Source organism: Callorhinchus milii, unplaced genomic scaffold (genome assembly GCF_018977255.1).
Source record: "Callorhinchus milii isolate IMCB2004 unplaced genomic scaffold, IMCB_Cmil_1.0 Scaffold16, whole genome shotgun sequence".
NCBI classification, from domain to species: domain Eukaryota; kingdom Metazoa; phylum Chordata; class Chondrichthyes; order Chimaeriformes; family Callorhinchidae; genus Callorhinchus; species Callorhinchus milii.
The window spans coordinates 13,565,448-13,581,005 of record NW_024704757.1 but is presented as its reverse complement, the minus strand read 5'-3'; the positions used below and the strand labels follow the sequence as shown (position 1 = coordinate 13,581,005).

The 15,558-nt window shown below is 40.5% G+C and overlaps 1 protein-coding gene across 13 annotated transcripts in view; it reads left to right on the top strand.

Moving 5' to 3' along the window:
- Window positions 1-15,558, top strand: part of rbfox1 (RNA binding fox-1 homolog 1) — a 642,946-nt gene that overhangs the window by 571,007 nt on the left and 56,381 nt on the right. For 12 of the 13 annotated variants that reach the window (XM_007893782.2, XM_042341049.1, XM_042341050.1 and 9 more), the window contains 4 exons: window positions 6,626-6,769; window positions 8,185-8,238; window positions 11,413-11,505; window positions 13,244-13,304. In XM_007893782.2, coding sequence (XP_007891973.1) covers window positions 6,626-6,769; window positions 8,185-8,238; window positions 11,413-11,505; window positions 13,244-13,304 — 352 coding nt within the window. The remainder of the gene's footprint in view (window positions 1-6,625; window positions 6,770-8,184; window positions 8,239-11,412; window positions 11,506-13,243; window positions 13,305-15,558) is intronic. The other variant, XM_007893779.1, reaches the window with a different exon arrangement.

The window sequence follows — 15,558 nt, the reverse complement described above, 5'->3', positions numbered from 1 at the left end:
GTTCGCTTTTTATAAGTGTATGGGTTTCTTTTTCGCCTTACTTTCCAGTTGGTGTCGTGTTACTAACGATCTTTTAACTACAGCGCATTAGAATTCCGAACACATGGCCTTTCTCTGATGTTGATAAATTGCTTGTCACGAGTTAGATTCAAGGAGGTTTAATAGGATCTGATGTCATAATTACAAGAAAGAGATAAAGCAGTTTGTAAATCAATAAACATGAAATTGTAACTGAAAACAACTTCTGTGCCCCTGAGGTAGAGGAACAAGAGGGAATATGTCTGGCATTGTGTTCCACAGGTAATGCAATACCACTTTTAGGGTAGTTTATTGCACTCCTTCAAAGGTCCAGCTTTTTCTGCGAGCAGAATCATCAACTGACTCCAGTTTTGAATTCAGCCTGAGGCACAAAATTCTACTTCATTTTAGGCTTAACCATTTTATTTTGTCCTACAATGGAAGACCACACAGAAATTTGTGGTTTAAAAAAAACCTTGAATTCAGTCTTTATTTCAAAGGTGGTTCTTTTGAAGAACTGCTGGAAATAAGATGCCAAATTAAATAATAATTAATAATTTAATAACAATAATCATCCTTACATTTGATAAAGCGCCTTTATGTCCCAAAGCACTTCATGGGATAGGTAAAGGATGCTATAAAGTGACTGTGTTTTGTGGGTGAACTTGGCAGCCATGTTATGCACCTCAATATCCCCACAAACAGACGTGACATGAATGAACAACTTTTATTTGGGGGATTGATGGCCAGGCCATTAAGCCTGAATGAACAAATTTTCCACAATTCTGCATCACCTTAACTTTAAATGGCTTTACAGGCTAAGACCAGGTGGAATTTCAGCCCTGAAAAGTGTCTACCATTGAACCCAGCCTACAGTCTATTTCACTGGTTGCATGACACCGATTTCTTTATGCCCAGTTCACAAAACCATCCGTCTGAACGTACATTTAGAGCATTATAAAAATTGCTCACATACGTGTAAACAGCTAAATTTATTTGCTTCAATTATTCTCAAATTCCTTTTGAATGGAATTTCTCACCACATTTTGTCAGTGACAACCGCTTGAGCACCACGCCAGGGCTGGGGCAAACTGCTTGTTTGTGTGTTTTTTTTCTGTAGGTTGGCAAATAATATAAATACTTACCTTAAGGCAGTCGTTTACATGAATTGAATTGAATTGAAGAAGCTGCCCACGTAAATCCCAAAGAAGTAGCATTCACTTTTTCTGGTCTTGATGTGATGTGGCACTATGATATAAATCCATCCCCAAAAAGGGAGTCTTAATGGGTGGGTGGTACCTATGAATATGGACCTCACTTGTGGGATGATTTTATCAAGTTTCAATGTAAAACAAAACATTTCTGCGCATGATTTCGCCCAGAAAATATACAGGAAATTCACTTGAGGGTATATTCTGTGAAGCGCTTTGAGACGTCTCGAAGACATGATCAGGCGCTTTATCAAACGCAAGGATTATTATTAAGATATTTGCAGTGAAGCTGGCCCCCAAAGCGAGCACTGGTTTGCGTAAAGCAGTGGCAATCCTTCACAGTTTCTACATCTTACACGTACGCACAACTCTGGTCCCAGCGCATCTCGTATGATAAGCCATGTAGATACTGACTGTGCTGCGCAGAGCAGCTTGGCAGAGAACAAGCAAAACATGTCCAACAAGGGCAAGGAAATGTGAACCATTTGGGTTGGAAATCCAGCGCTGCAGCTGGAACTACTGAGCCAACTTGAAATGATTAATGTAATTCCCCATTATCAGAAAAACAAACGCAGTGCTCTTCCAAACGCATTGTTTCACTAAACATGATGAATTTGTTTTTCAATTTATTAATGCAGTGCTATTAATACGTATTCTGTTCCTGTGTGTTATTATGCTCATTACTCATTCTGAGCTTGATCACGAGTTGGGGGGGGGGGGGGGGTGGGGGGGGGTTAAAATGTGTTCGCAACCAAAAAATCTTGTCTGTAAAGAAATGCAAAAATCGCAGACTCTCTTTACAAACAGACCTCGGCTGGATTGCTATGCAAAGAAATTCCACCCGGGTCTTGATTTACTCGATCCATGTAACACTTCGTAGCGTCAAAAATTTGGCGGATCGTTGAATTCGATCTTTATCTTGAAGCCGTTTTTCTGCAGTTCTTAAAAGAAACGCACCGGCTTCTGAATTAAGACTGCACTTAATTCTTTAAGCTCTGAAATAAGGTACTAAGAAAACCTAAACCCAGATGGAATTTGTGCCCACAAAATATACAGTCAATTCACTTTACAATATATCCTGTGAAGCGATTTGACTCTTCTCGATGACGTGATCAGACGCTATATCAAAAGCAAAGATTATTATGATTATTATAATTAATTTCGTCCCCATTGTTGGAACATTCGCCTACAAAATATACAATCACTACACTTATAGATCCTGTGCATCGCTTTTAAACATCCTCCTGACGTGAAAGGCGCTATATCAAAGGCAAGGATTATTATTTCACCAGTTTAAAGAAGCTTTACTCTGCATCTGGCTTTGCGGTAAGATACCTGACCTTAAAAAGAGTTTAATAATTACATTGACTATAAAATTCCCCAGTACTGCCATCTCTCACAATAATGAACACAAAATGTGTTTAAATAGTATGCACGGATGGCTCTTCTTAGTGGGTTGCCACAATCCTTCTCTGTTTAAATAATACAGCAGTCTTCTGATAGAAATCCTTCACTCTCACTATTTTTTTTTGGTCAAAACATGTTCGTATAACCACGTTTGGATTTGACAGTTCTTCCTGACTGTTGATTGATAACAGGAGAATTCAGTTTCCACCTTTGTAAAGAAAAAGTGAAGGGACGTACAATAGAACTGGAGACTGTGCGAGATGCTATTGTGCTGATATTGCATTAACATGTTGGCAGTCTCCTAGACGTGTATGCGTTTCCCTGGACTAACGCGCTTAAAAATAATATTGGAGGCGATCTCGTCGAGCTGATGCTGTAATCTCTGTAGAGTGCCTCCATTTTAGTCCTAAAGGTTCTCCATTGATTTGTGCTGAAGTGAAAGACTCTCTGTTCTTTTAGTTGAAGGAGCATTATTGGAGACATTTATCTCCTCCATTTGAGTATAGCCTTGAGACTACTTCTTGTCCATTAACGTGTGAAGTGTCAGCCAAACAGTTCTGGTGAGCTCAGATTATTAACAATTCACTCTCGAATGCATTCTGCGCAACAATTTCTTTCTTTTTTTGTTGAAAAGTACCTAATATTGTTCATAAAAATATCCATAAAAAAGTGGAAAGGTGTATTAAAATGCAGCTACTTCCTCTTACAATTCTTACAAAGGGAGAGGTATAGATAGTTTCCTTTTAGGAAATAACATTACGGGACATATAGTACATAGGTAGTTTGGGACATATGTGCATGCGACCGACAGGAAGGTGGAAGGCATACTAAATGGATCTTGGTCTTTTCTTCATCCATCATTTGTTCCTGTGCGTCAATCCATTTCTGAATCTGAATCGGGCTAAATTCCTTCTGTTAGAATTCCCTACCTTTGGCCGCTTGAGATCATATCGTACTTCCCCACTGCCTTTCAGAGCAAGTGCGCATAACGCATACATCATGTCTGAAGCTGACTAGCAGTGTTAAGAAGCATCAAATCCATTTGGATTTCTGATGAACAGAGCCCCTTGTGGTCACGTATAGGAGATGGAGTGTGAAGGGCAATTGTAGCAGGGTAACAAGTTAGGGCTCCAATGTACTGTAACGCAGACGAGGACCCTGAGATGAAAACTCAAGGGGGTCTATTCCGTTGCCAATCTTAAGTCAATTGGAGGCAGATCAGACCCTTTAAACACTGACACAAGTTCAGAATTCTTCCTCTGCTGTTAAAAGGGAGACAAACCCTTACCCCAAGGAGCTGGACAGAGGATTTGAGGGAGAGACAGCTCGGCACTTCTGAGCAAAAGTTACATAAGGGGTGACAGCAAGGAACTAGCGATGCTCTAAGCTATTTTCTACCACCTGGCACATAAATACCCAAAGAGAAAGAGGGAAATAAGAAAATAGAAACTAAATGCATGTCGGAGTAATATATTTTCTGTGTGTAACTATTGACAAGTATATTACCCGTGTGGCTAATGTTGCTGGTAGATTAAGAGTGATGTGTGAATTATAGATCAGTGCCCGTTTAAACTATTGTTTTCTTATTTTTTTTATTAAGATGAAGAAACAGAGCAAGGGGATTTGGGGAGTTGGAATAAAAGCTGACCGATTGAATGCAATTCTGCTGCATCTTGAAATTATAAATGTTTTAAACGGATACAGTAGCATGGGCTTTGATGGATATTTGAATTATTATTGCATTGCAATGATGAGCAGTGTGCTGTATTTCTGAAATCGCTTGATCTGGCTGTTATAAGAAGATCGTGAACTGAAGGTCAACTGCTTACTGCAAATGCTGAAACTAAACTACATTCTGCATTTCAGAATATTAGCACGTTCCTGTTTTAGTAAGAATAAATACAATAAAATTATTATAATCATTTTCGTGTTCGATTTAGCGCCTTATCGTGGCATCAGAATGTCTCAAAGTGTTTCACAGGATTTAATGTAAAGTGTGTAAACAGTTTATTTAGTAGACAAACACAGCAGCCAATTTGTGCACAGCAATTTCCTACACACCGCCATGAAGGGTATGACCAATTTTATCTGGAAGATTGTTGGTCAGGACACCGGGAGAAACTCCATCCTCTTTTTGAATCATCTCAAGGCATCTTTAGTGTCCGCCTGACCAGGCCTCAGTTCAAAGTCTGTCCAAAGGGCAACATCTCCAATAACGCAGCATGTCCCCTGCAGCGCACTGGAGTGTCAGCCCCGACTTGAGATGTGGGGCTCGAACCCACAACCTCCTGATCCAGGGGCTAAAATATTGCCAGGCTGACCCCTAAATTACGCTTCTGAATTTGCCAGGACAGCTTAGAGGACAGTGTTATTTACGTGAAAGTAGAAAAATGGTTGGATCTCAACAGGCTGTAAAATCAGTTGTTTGTTTTATGCTTTGTAGCCACTCCCCTGCGTTCGCGGAATGTCATACTTTTCAGAACAGGAAATCTCGTAAAATGTTTCAGGTAATAATAAACAGCAGCTGAGTGAAGCGTTCACATCTTTTTGACAAGAGGCTCAGATCCACGCCGCAGATGTCCGCGACAGTTGCAGTCACCAGACGACACCGTGTCTTTGTTAGGTCAAGGTGTTAAGGGGTATGGGGTAAGGCAGGTAATTGGACTTGAGGTACAGATCAGCCATGTTCTTATAAAATGGCGGAACAGGCTCAAGGGGCTGAATGGCCTCCTCCTGGTTTCTATGGTTCTGTGTATCGGGTATACTTACGAAAACCCCAACACGGGCTTGGCTGTGAAGTGAGACAGTGTGTTCTGCCTTTACCAAGCGTCTGGCGAACCGAGCTTTAAAAATCAGTGGCTCCAAGTCTCATTTTAGTGACCAATTCAATTTTCGGAGGAAAACGGCTTGAATTTGATTTCAGGCGGAGCTCGCAGCAGCAAGTTGAAACCAAAATGCTTCAGTGTACACTGTTCAGCAATAATAATAATAATCCTTGTATTATTATTAATCTGCACCTTATCAGGTATTCGAGGCATCTCAAAGCACTTCACAGAATATACTCTAAAGCAAATTGACTGTATATTTTGCAATAAGGCTGTGCTTTGCTTACGGCAGATACTGTTCAAGTACTCAAATTAAGGTTTTCTTTAAGAAGGATCCAGGCCTTTTTTTGTTTGCAGAGGTGTTTAAATATTTTACGTTAAAAATCACTTTCTTGCGAATACGTCATGGCAAAGTGTTTCATGAAGCCATTTGAGAAGTCTACAGTGGATTGTCCAGCCATAAATAATGTAAATAGGACCCAATGAAGATATTACAGCTACAGATCACCATAAACCATCTAATGCAGACTTTCACTGTAGACCTTTTCCTGTTGGAACAAGAAAACGGTGATAAAACTCTTTGTTGCAAAATTGCTACGCATGAGGAAGAAATTCCACATGGGTGTAGACTTTTTCACTATATATTTGGCATTTTGGAGCATCCAGAATTTGGCAAAATCCAAAGCGCAGCCTTCATTTTAAAGAACTGCAGGAAAACGGTTTCAAAACCAAGACCGAATACGACAATTTGCCAAAATGTGGGGCGCTCTGAGTGGCTGCACAAATGCAAATCAACGCATATCTGGAATTTCTCCCCAGTATTTTCAAATAGGGTTTAATATTGAAATTCCTTGGAAAAATAGTAATTGCAAGAAAAGTCGGATATATGTTGGATAAGAATTATCTCCTCCCCAAGCTTTTTCTCACTTGTTCCTTTGTGGTTTCCTCGTACATTGTATTTGGCATGAACTGGACTCGGGGAAATGAGAATTTAATTCAGATTTGGATAGATTTGGGGTTAAAAATGGTATTGTGTTTGTGACGATGGGAATTTAGGCTGACCTTTAACCTGTTTCTTCTGTGCTTCTCCCCACCACCCCCCCCACCACCACCCGCCTCCTTCTCTCCCTCCCTCCCTCCCTCCACACGCCCACCCCATTTCAGCAGACAGATGATGCAGCACAGACTGATGGACAACAGCAAACACAGCCTTCCGAAAACACAGACAACAAAACACAGCCCAAAAGGCTGCATGTCTCCAATATTCCGTTCAGATTCCGGGACCCAGATCTTCGGCAAATGTTTGGTGTAAGTGCCTCCGATTTAATGAACTCGTAAGAAGCCGCAATACTAAATGCTGCGGTCAATTGATCAAGTTGCAGTCAAACCTGCCTTGGTGATTGTCTGCAAAGAAAATGAGGCACTGGTATCATGGCTAACCTGATTTCCAGGCAGTCCCGCCTTCCCCCACATAATGTTAATAATTCAGACTTGAACTGGAGACTACCTGGCTGGAAGGAATGACATGAAATTAATCCCCAGGGTGGTCATTAAAGACTGGCTTCACCATTTGATCTGTTGCTTGTAAACTGTTGTCCTTCACACTATGAGGAGGGCAGCTCTGACAAACCACTGAAAGGCTAGTTATAGGGTAACCAGTCAAAAGTACTCGCATCATGGAATGTTATCTCACACCCGTTCGAGTTTCGAGCTTGAGACATCGGAGAGGTACTTTTTGCAGGTAAAGCCATACACGCACTTCATTTTAAAAGGACTGCTTTTGAGACCATTATCTCCAAGTCTTACTCAAAGTAGCATTCAGTGTGCGGATGTTCAACTCTGAGGGTTAGCAGTGGGATAGAAAATATCTGGTCCCCCGGACGTCATTAGTGTCGCTGGGGTGTGGGCGCTCAAGGTTCAAACCGAAATGTTCTGAATAATCCCGAGACATAAAAGATTTCTGTCAGCAAACAGATCTGCCCTTTTCGTAGTCATTTAGCTGGGAGTCAGGGTATGTCTGTCAGTAACAAATGAGCATTGATTTTTTCTGTTCTGCTCTGAAAGAAACCGGCCCCAGTTTTTCACTAAGTGGACAAAGGCCTTGGAACGTTCTGAACATTAGTTAGATAAGGTTGCTTTAAAAATGTAACGCATTTAAAAGAAGAAGGCTCGCAGGAGGAGGGTGTAGATTAATTCCTCTCTGCGGGTTGTCGGGAAGACACATTTTCCGGAGGGAAAGAACGGCAAACCTGGGCCGGCCAGATGAAATATAAATAAATGAGAATCGTCACAAAACCGTGAGACGCAAAATTAAATTGTTAAAAAGTAAGCCATTCACTTATTTTTCCCCCAGTAACGCTGCGCCTTGGATTTATGAATTTCGTTATTAACCCTCATGGGATTTGTCATTTGCCGGTGGCTGAAACTAGCTGCAGAAACCCTGCGAGAAAGCTAACAGTGAAAATATTGCTGGGCGTATGATAGACTTCATTATCGCCCTCCTCCTTAGAAGGAGATAAAAAAAGGACTGTATGCAGTGAGAAAAGGCCATTTGGTTGATCAAGCCTGTTCCCTCCATTGCCAAATGACACTTACCCTGCGGTGTACCTCAGCTATTTACGAAGTCAAAAATATTGCAATGTTGCTGCCGTTTTTATTGCGCTAAATCGAGAGTCGTTCTCTCTTCTGGTTTCTAAAGATCGTCTTTGTCATTTCTCTTACAGCAATTTGGTAAAATATTAGATGTTGAAATAATTTTTAATGAGAGAGGATCTAAGGTAAGTTGTTCCCTTTGTTATGTCGGCATGCTTGAACGAATGTATCTCTCTCGTTCCTTAAGAATAGTTAGATGTGAAAAGGAGGAACAACTGAACTGATCTACAGTAACTAGGTCAGAAAATAATTGTAACACGTTAGCTCCTGGTTTAGCATTTCTAGTCAGAAGTAGTTTTGTTTTAAATTGTTAAACTTTGCAGTACGCCAGCAATTTCTTTGTACAATGTCAAATAGTGTCTCTTTTACTAAATTCTTGCAAGTGCTGTAAATTTTTCTCAACGAGCTACATATACTTTTAGAATTATTGAGTTTGCTGACGAACAGTGTAACACACTCTGCCACGTTTACATCTATTGCTGTGAAAAATGTAATCTGCCGTATTTTTCAGACCATTAAACTAGGCAAAGCGAAAATGTCCCCTTCTGCAGTTCAGTTCCCTCCAGTTATTGAAGTTCAATGTTTCCTTTATGTGCATTACTCTTGATTTCAAATATCGCCATCTAACAACGTACCAAAAAANTAATTGCGTTTCACCCTGCGGAAAATGGAACGTTTTTTGCAACACGATTTTCATTTTTCAAATCGATTTCCCACTTCTCCCGAGTTTGTCAGCTCTGCTCGAAGTCAGGGACAGAGGAGAAGGGGTGGGTGTTGTGAATTGGCTGGGCTCACGAAGTTAGGAGACAAATGCGCTGTGTATGGTGTAGGTAAAAGATGTGATTGTTAATCCCACGTAACTAATGAATTCTCCAACTACAATCCATTTCATTCCAACAGTCCTGACAAGAACTGATGAATTTTAGTGCAGGTTTTTGTTAGGAGGACTGAGCAGTGAGTTTAAAAAAAAAGCACTGAGACAACTTAAAATGTAGCTGAGTTGGATGAATAAGAATCTGCTTTCTTTTGATTGGCCTGTATGGGGCTTTATCTTGGGGCATTTTCTGAATAGCTTTATTCACGGGACATTTGACGCCGTTGCTTTTAACTCCGGAGCTCCTCATAATCCATAGTAAAACCAGAAGTCGCTGGGACCACGCAGCAGGTCAGGCAGCATCTGTGGAGAGAGGAGAGTGAGTTAACGTTTCAGATCAATGAACTTTCGGCAGATTTCCAGCATCGGCAGTATTTTGCCTTGAGCTCAAAATTAATATTTGCCCACGTAAGAAAGTGTGAAGCAAATACACCAACCCCTAGAACAACTACTCTCTGTTCTTTCCCCCGTTTATATTTTGTGGAGCAAAGGTCAATTTCAGGATCATGGGGTCTTGTAAATTCCTAAAATGGCCGATATGCACTTGATCTCCTCAGTGCAGTGAGTCCTGTGATCCATGGGCTGAAAGGACAATTTCTACTTTCCGTTTGTATGTGTGTTTATCATTTGCATTGATGCTGACGGCAGGGTTCTCAGCAAAACACTGCTGGAAAGTTTTCTTTGCAAAGAAACTTTTTTTCTTTCCCCCGCCCGCCCCAGTAGAAATTAGTAGTAGAAATTAGCCATGGTGAACTTTGTCTCTATTTCCATACAGTCATAGTAGTCAGGATCAGCCAACCCCCAAATAAAAAGCAGTTACCACTATTGTTTTACTGATCAAATTACATTGGGAACTTTTGACTCTGAAAATAAAACGATAGGTTGTTAGCACATGGAGTACACGTGTTGTCAATCAGTCAGCAAGTGTCTGGTCATGAGCAGAAAAGGTTTCCACATAACACGACACAAATGGAGATCTGATGGACCTCCCAACCACCACCCATCAATAGATGTAAATACAAAAGAGGAATACACATAAAGTCAATATTGCTTAAGTTAACGAAAATGGCTGCTGTATTTGTATTTGGTGCTTCTTAACCCTCAGCGCACACATGCCTGGTGGAATTAGTAAATTGACAATGAATTTTACAAGTTAAGTTCAATCCATCTAAGTCCCCTCCTCCTGCCCCCCCCCCCCCCCCCCCGCCCACCCCCAAAACACTAGCAGAGGCTCCTCACCATTGACTTCCAGAGCTCCTAGTCTAAGCTAGCAGCTCGAAGGTGACAGAGAGCTGTCCGTGTGTTTAGATATATGCCCTTTTGTGGGTGACTCCATCTGGAAGTTCCTCTGACACCTGCTAAAACCAAGTTGTTGGTGAGTGAGACAGAGTGCCAGTCACCATAAGTACTGCCAATCCACAACCACACAGCTGTATATGTCGGTAGCACATATGATGTGGAACTCTGACTGGGTTGGACACTCTTGACCATGGTGCCGGGGTTTCCGTGTGTGTCAGACGCCCGGCTAACCAAAACAACAGCACACTACGCAGTAAACCTAAAACGTAACAATCTTACCCAATCGAACACTGTCTCAGAAAGGCCTGGGGGCAACGAGGGTTAAGCAGTTGGTGTACAGTGTATAAATGACTGTTTTTTTTTGGTAACTTTGCAATATTTCATTGATTTCAGAAACTGATTTGTTTATTTCATAGCTCATGTCTTGAATCCATACCATATTAAGAGATCTTTTGCCGTTCATTATTTTAAAAAAAATAGAAATCTTTGCCAAGCTGTGACATGTATTTGACTTGTTTCATTATTGTAATGGTAAAAGAATCTGTCGTAGATTATCCCCTGTTGTTGCACGCCAGTTCTTTACTTTACAAGTCAGTACGGCATGCCATAATAAGCGGCGTTTTACAGTTTAACAGCATTCAGTGCAAATTCTGTGCACATTTGTTCCCTTTGCCAGGAATGATTTTTTTTTTTACCCCTCTTTTCTTCTCGTTTTGCATGGCACCTCTTTACTTTCTCACGTTTTCCGTCTTACTGTGCGGAGAGTGAAAAAAGACGCCCTTTCAAAATCGGTTCGAGGTTCCGTTGGTACTGCTTTTTTTTTTCCTTTATTGCATTGGTTTCTCCCCACAACCCGCCCCCCCCCCACCCCCCGCTCCCCCCCCCGTAAAGTAGTGATGGTGTTATTTTTTTCGTACCATACTTCCAATTCCTTAGGTGTATAATCTTGAACGAGACGTGTTCACATCTGTTGCTTATTTATTGCACATCTCAATGCTGTTATATTTTTTCTAATTTGCATGTTACAGAAGCAAAGCAAGAACAAGACAAAAAAAGAGAGAAAAAGTGGTCAATGATTTTTATAATGATGTGCATGTTGTTTTCCCCTTCTCCCGCCTGCATGCAGGGATTTGGTTTCGTAACTTTCGAAAATAGTGCTGATGCGGACAGGGCGAGAGAGAAATTACACGGCACGGTGGTTGAGGGCCGTAAAATAGAGGTGCATGTCCAAAATATTTCCCTTCATCTTTTTAATGTCTGCTTCACTATCATTTGTTGTTTCAGGCGCATCATGTGTCTTTCCATGTGCTCCCCCCTTTTCCTCCTCTCCCCCCCGCCCCCCCCCACACTTACCTCCCTCCCCTCCCACACACAACCCCCACGCCCTTCCATGTTTATAGAGTTAGAAAAGTTTTTTGGCCTTGCTCTTTTGAGTTTTCGTTTCGTTTCTTGTTTGGATCTGTTTACTTTCTTTTTTTTTTGTCGTTGATGGTTTTATCTGTTTCTGTTCGACTGACAGGCAAGGCCAATCCTGTTTTATAGATACTGCTATTGTTTCCTTTGTTGAGTTACTTGATAATTAAGTTGGGTGCAAAAAAATAATAATAATAATAATAATAATATTAATAATAATTAAAAAAAACTTCCAAAACTGTGTAAAACGAGCCAAAAAAACAATTTGGTCAGTCTGCAGGGTTGATGAGGGATAGTGGGATACAACAGAAGAATGAAATTGGACAATACAAAAAAAAAATGCTGTTTAGGTTCGCGGTTCTGCGGGCAATGCGAGGCTCGAGGGCCTGCTTTGAATTTGCCGCATATAAATTCCAAAACTCGCTCTCTCTCTTTTTTTTTTAAATAAAGCGTTTTGTGCAATTTCAACACACACGAAATCTGTACCACTGATCCCGTTCAACGCTGCCTTCTTTTGCATCTATACAGTATATATTATATTATATAAATTGATGATAGAGCTCAATTCCATTTTGCTCTTAGCGGTTTAGTCTTTGGAGTAAGATGTTGCATATTTTGCCTTTTCATTTCCCCCCTTTCAACGGTAGCGTTTAGGGCCCTCACCAAACTCACAGTAACCATGGTAACTGTATACATACACATGCTGGCGATGTTGGCGAAGGGTAAGTGGAGAAGTCCATCTGCCGTTTCACGTATAAACGCTGAACACGTGAATTTTTTGACTTGTTGTATTAGTCCTTGATGCTATTTTATTGGTCCGCCTGTACTTGAGTGTACGTTTTAGCTGCCTGAGAGGCACTGATTTGATTGATGATGATTCGTGCACATCTTACTCAGATCGTTAACTCCATATGTGTCAATTAATGCACCCTCTTTTTATCCTTTGTTAGCTGTGGTTAAAGCTTGAATGATTTTGTTAATTCTTGCAATGGAAACAGCTCTTGTTCCAAGTGTTGGATGCTAGATGTTGCTTTTATAATGGTACCTTATTACCAAGGGTTATGTTGCACACTGCAAACTGTTTGTCCATTTTTGACCATCTTCTCGTTTATTGTACCTTGTCTCTCTCTCTGTCTCTCTCTCTCTTTTTCCCCCTTCCCTCCCCACTGCATGTTCCTTCATACAGATTTCTTTTTTTTTTGTGTTAAATTTTGGTTTCATTGTTTATTCTTTCGAATCATCTCTTTATCATGGAAAGTAGACGCATGCTTTCAATTTTTTAAAATAGAAGTAGCAGTATTGTTTAATTTGCATTTTTACGTCTTTCAACATTTTTAAACGATGCTTTTTTGGAAAAATCACAAATGTTTGTCATGGAAGTAAATGTAATCAAAATAGTGTGTGTTTCTGTCATGCATCTAATGCCCTTTTACACAAGTAGATGCATTATTTAAATGTAACTGTAATGCTAATAATGCATGCCTTTTGGAATTTGACTGCAACTCCTTTGCTCCACTTGCTAACACCATCATCTATCTGCTTAGGTTAATAATGCCACCGCACGTGTCATGACAAACAAAAAGACAGTCAACCCTTATGCAAATGGTGAGTTATCAGTCTCTTTGCTTCTCTGCTTGTTTTTCCGTTACCGTTGAAATGATCCCAAGACACAGACAGAGAGAGAGAGAGAAAGAAAGAAGCAATAGAAAGAATCATTACGATACCCCTTTGCTATTTACTGACCTTTTTTTTCCTCCTTCTCTCTCTCTCGTGAAGGATTAAATTGACCCAGTCGGGCGACTACTTGTTTCAAAGATCGCTCTTTTGTGAGACTAATATTTATCGACTATCAGGCACCCACCACCGCACAAAAAGAAAAGTCTCTGATTGAAAGCAAATGAGCGGTTTCCAGCGAAAGGCCATGACCAAAGGGTCGTCAACGAGTAGAATGTATGATTGCAATAAAGAAATGGTTGGAGCTTTCTTACGAATCTCAGCCCTAGACAATTCTATCCGGCTGCATGCCTTAACCTTGCTGAGGTTAAGAAGGGAATTTAAAATTACATTTAAAAGGGAATTGGATAAGTGTTTGAAGAGGGCAACATAAAAGAGTTGCGGGACAGAGCAGGGGATTGGAGTACTTGGCCCCAGTGGAGTCTCAATGACCTCTTTCCATGTCTCAATATCTTACGATTCTTTACATTTTTAATAGGAAGCTGATTTTGTTAGGAGTTTTGCTAAGTGCTAAATGTGTGGTTCACTTTACTCTTTTCTCTTTATGTGTGGAAATACGTTCTTTATATATGCAATGCATTATATGCAACGCCATTTTATATATATCATACTTTTGTAATATGCAATGTACATTGCAGGATTTTTGACACTGAGGTTGCTGTTTTCATTTTTTTTGCAAAGTATGCATTTATTATTCTTTACATGCTGGAAATTATGCATTACATAAATCTACTAACCAAACTACTTATGTCAACGTACCCTCAAATGATGTATTCTACAGCTGGATGAATTCCCAGTTCCACTATTTCTACCTATCTTCCTAACCTTCATTTACTTCATTCCGATTGTGGGCACTGAACTAATATACTGGTATTTATGTCTCACTGAAAGACCTCCCTTGGAGCTTGGACCAAGTTAGCGCCACATGCAGCCAACTCCAATTGCTATTACCTCACCCATTTCAATGTCAAAGGGATAATTTGTCTTTGCTTTCAATTTTGCTATTGGGAGAAACTCACATCTTAATTCATTGTCCGGAAAAGTTCAGTTCTACTGAACTGGCCAATCTTGGGTAAATTTAGATAGAAATTTAATCCAAATAGATTTTCAGCCTCACACTGTTTAGCTCTGCGTTGGGCTCTTTGCTAATATTACACTGATGTGTTGGAGAGAGTTCGGAGGAGAAGGACAAGGTGGTTAAGTGGACATCATTGAGGTACGGAAAAGGTACACTATTCCTCCAAGCACGTCCAAATTATCAAGAAAGTAGGACCCGAAGGCAGAATTGGAAACCAATTTTATTTGAAACAGATGTTGGGAAAAACGGTCTTTACTGAGAGGGAGAAGTGTTTAGAATAATCTACCAGCCTCCCAAAAGTTGTTTTTTCATTCAGAATATAGTGTATGTGTTTATAGGACAGTCAGTGTATTGAAGGTTGAGTCTTAATATCTGAATAGATTTTTTCCATCCCTGGATTTTCTATTGTTTCCATGATGAGTTCATGGCTTGGTGATCTTTAGACAGACTTTCAGAGTTAGCTTGGATTAAAAAAAAACAAGAGGAGACAGTACCTAGGTCTCTAAAATCCCACGATCCAAAAATAATGCGGATGATCGAACTTAATCTGAATGCAGAACAAGAAAATATCATCAACCTACCTCGAGATAGGCCAGAGATTGGAAGGAATTTCAAACAGAGCATAATCATTTCTGAGGCCATTATAACTTGGCTGGCATGACTGAGGTGCCGTTGTTCAGTATGCTTTACTGGTGCCAGTGGCTTTGAAATTAAAAGGATGTAAGAGGTAGTTAGGTACAGCAGAGCTTGAAATTAATGTGAGCCCGCTAGGCAGAGAGACCAGCAGGGATTAAGTGACACTGAGAATGAGAAGTACATCTTGTGCGAGCTTTGTGCAAACACTGCCCTCTCAAAACCAGTGTTTTACTGCTCACCTGTGACTTCTCTCAGGTGCTGGTCCTGCTGTCTGCTGTTTCTGCAAATTTTGGGTCACTTTAACACTTTAGGATGCAACAAAATGCAGCATAATAGATTTGTGACCCAAACTACCACAATACGTATTGATTAGTGCGCTCGCCTCACAAGCGAGAGGACCCACATTCATTT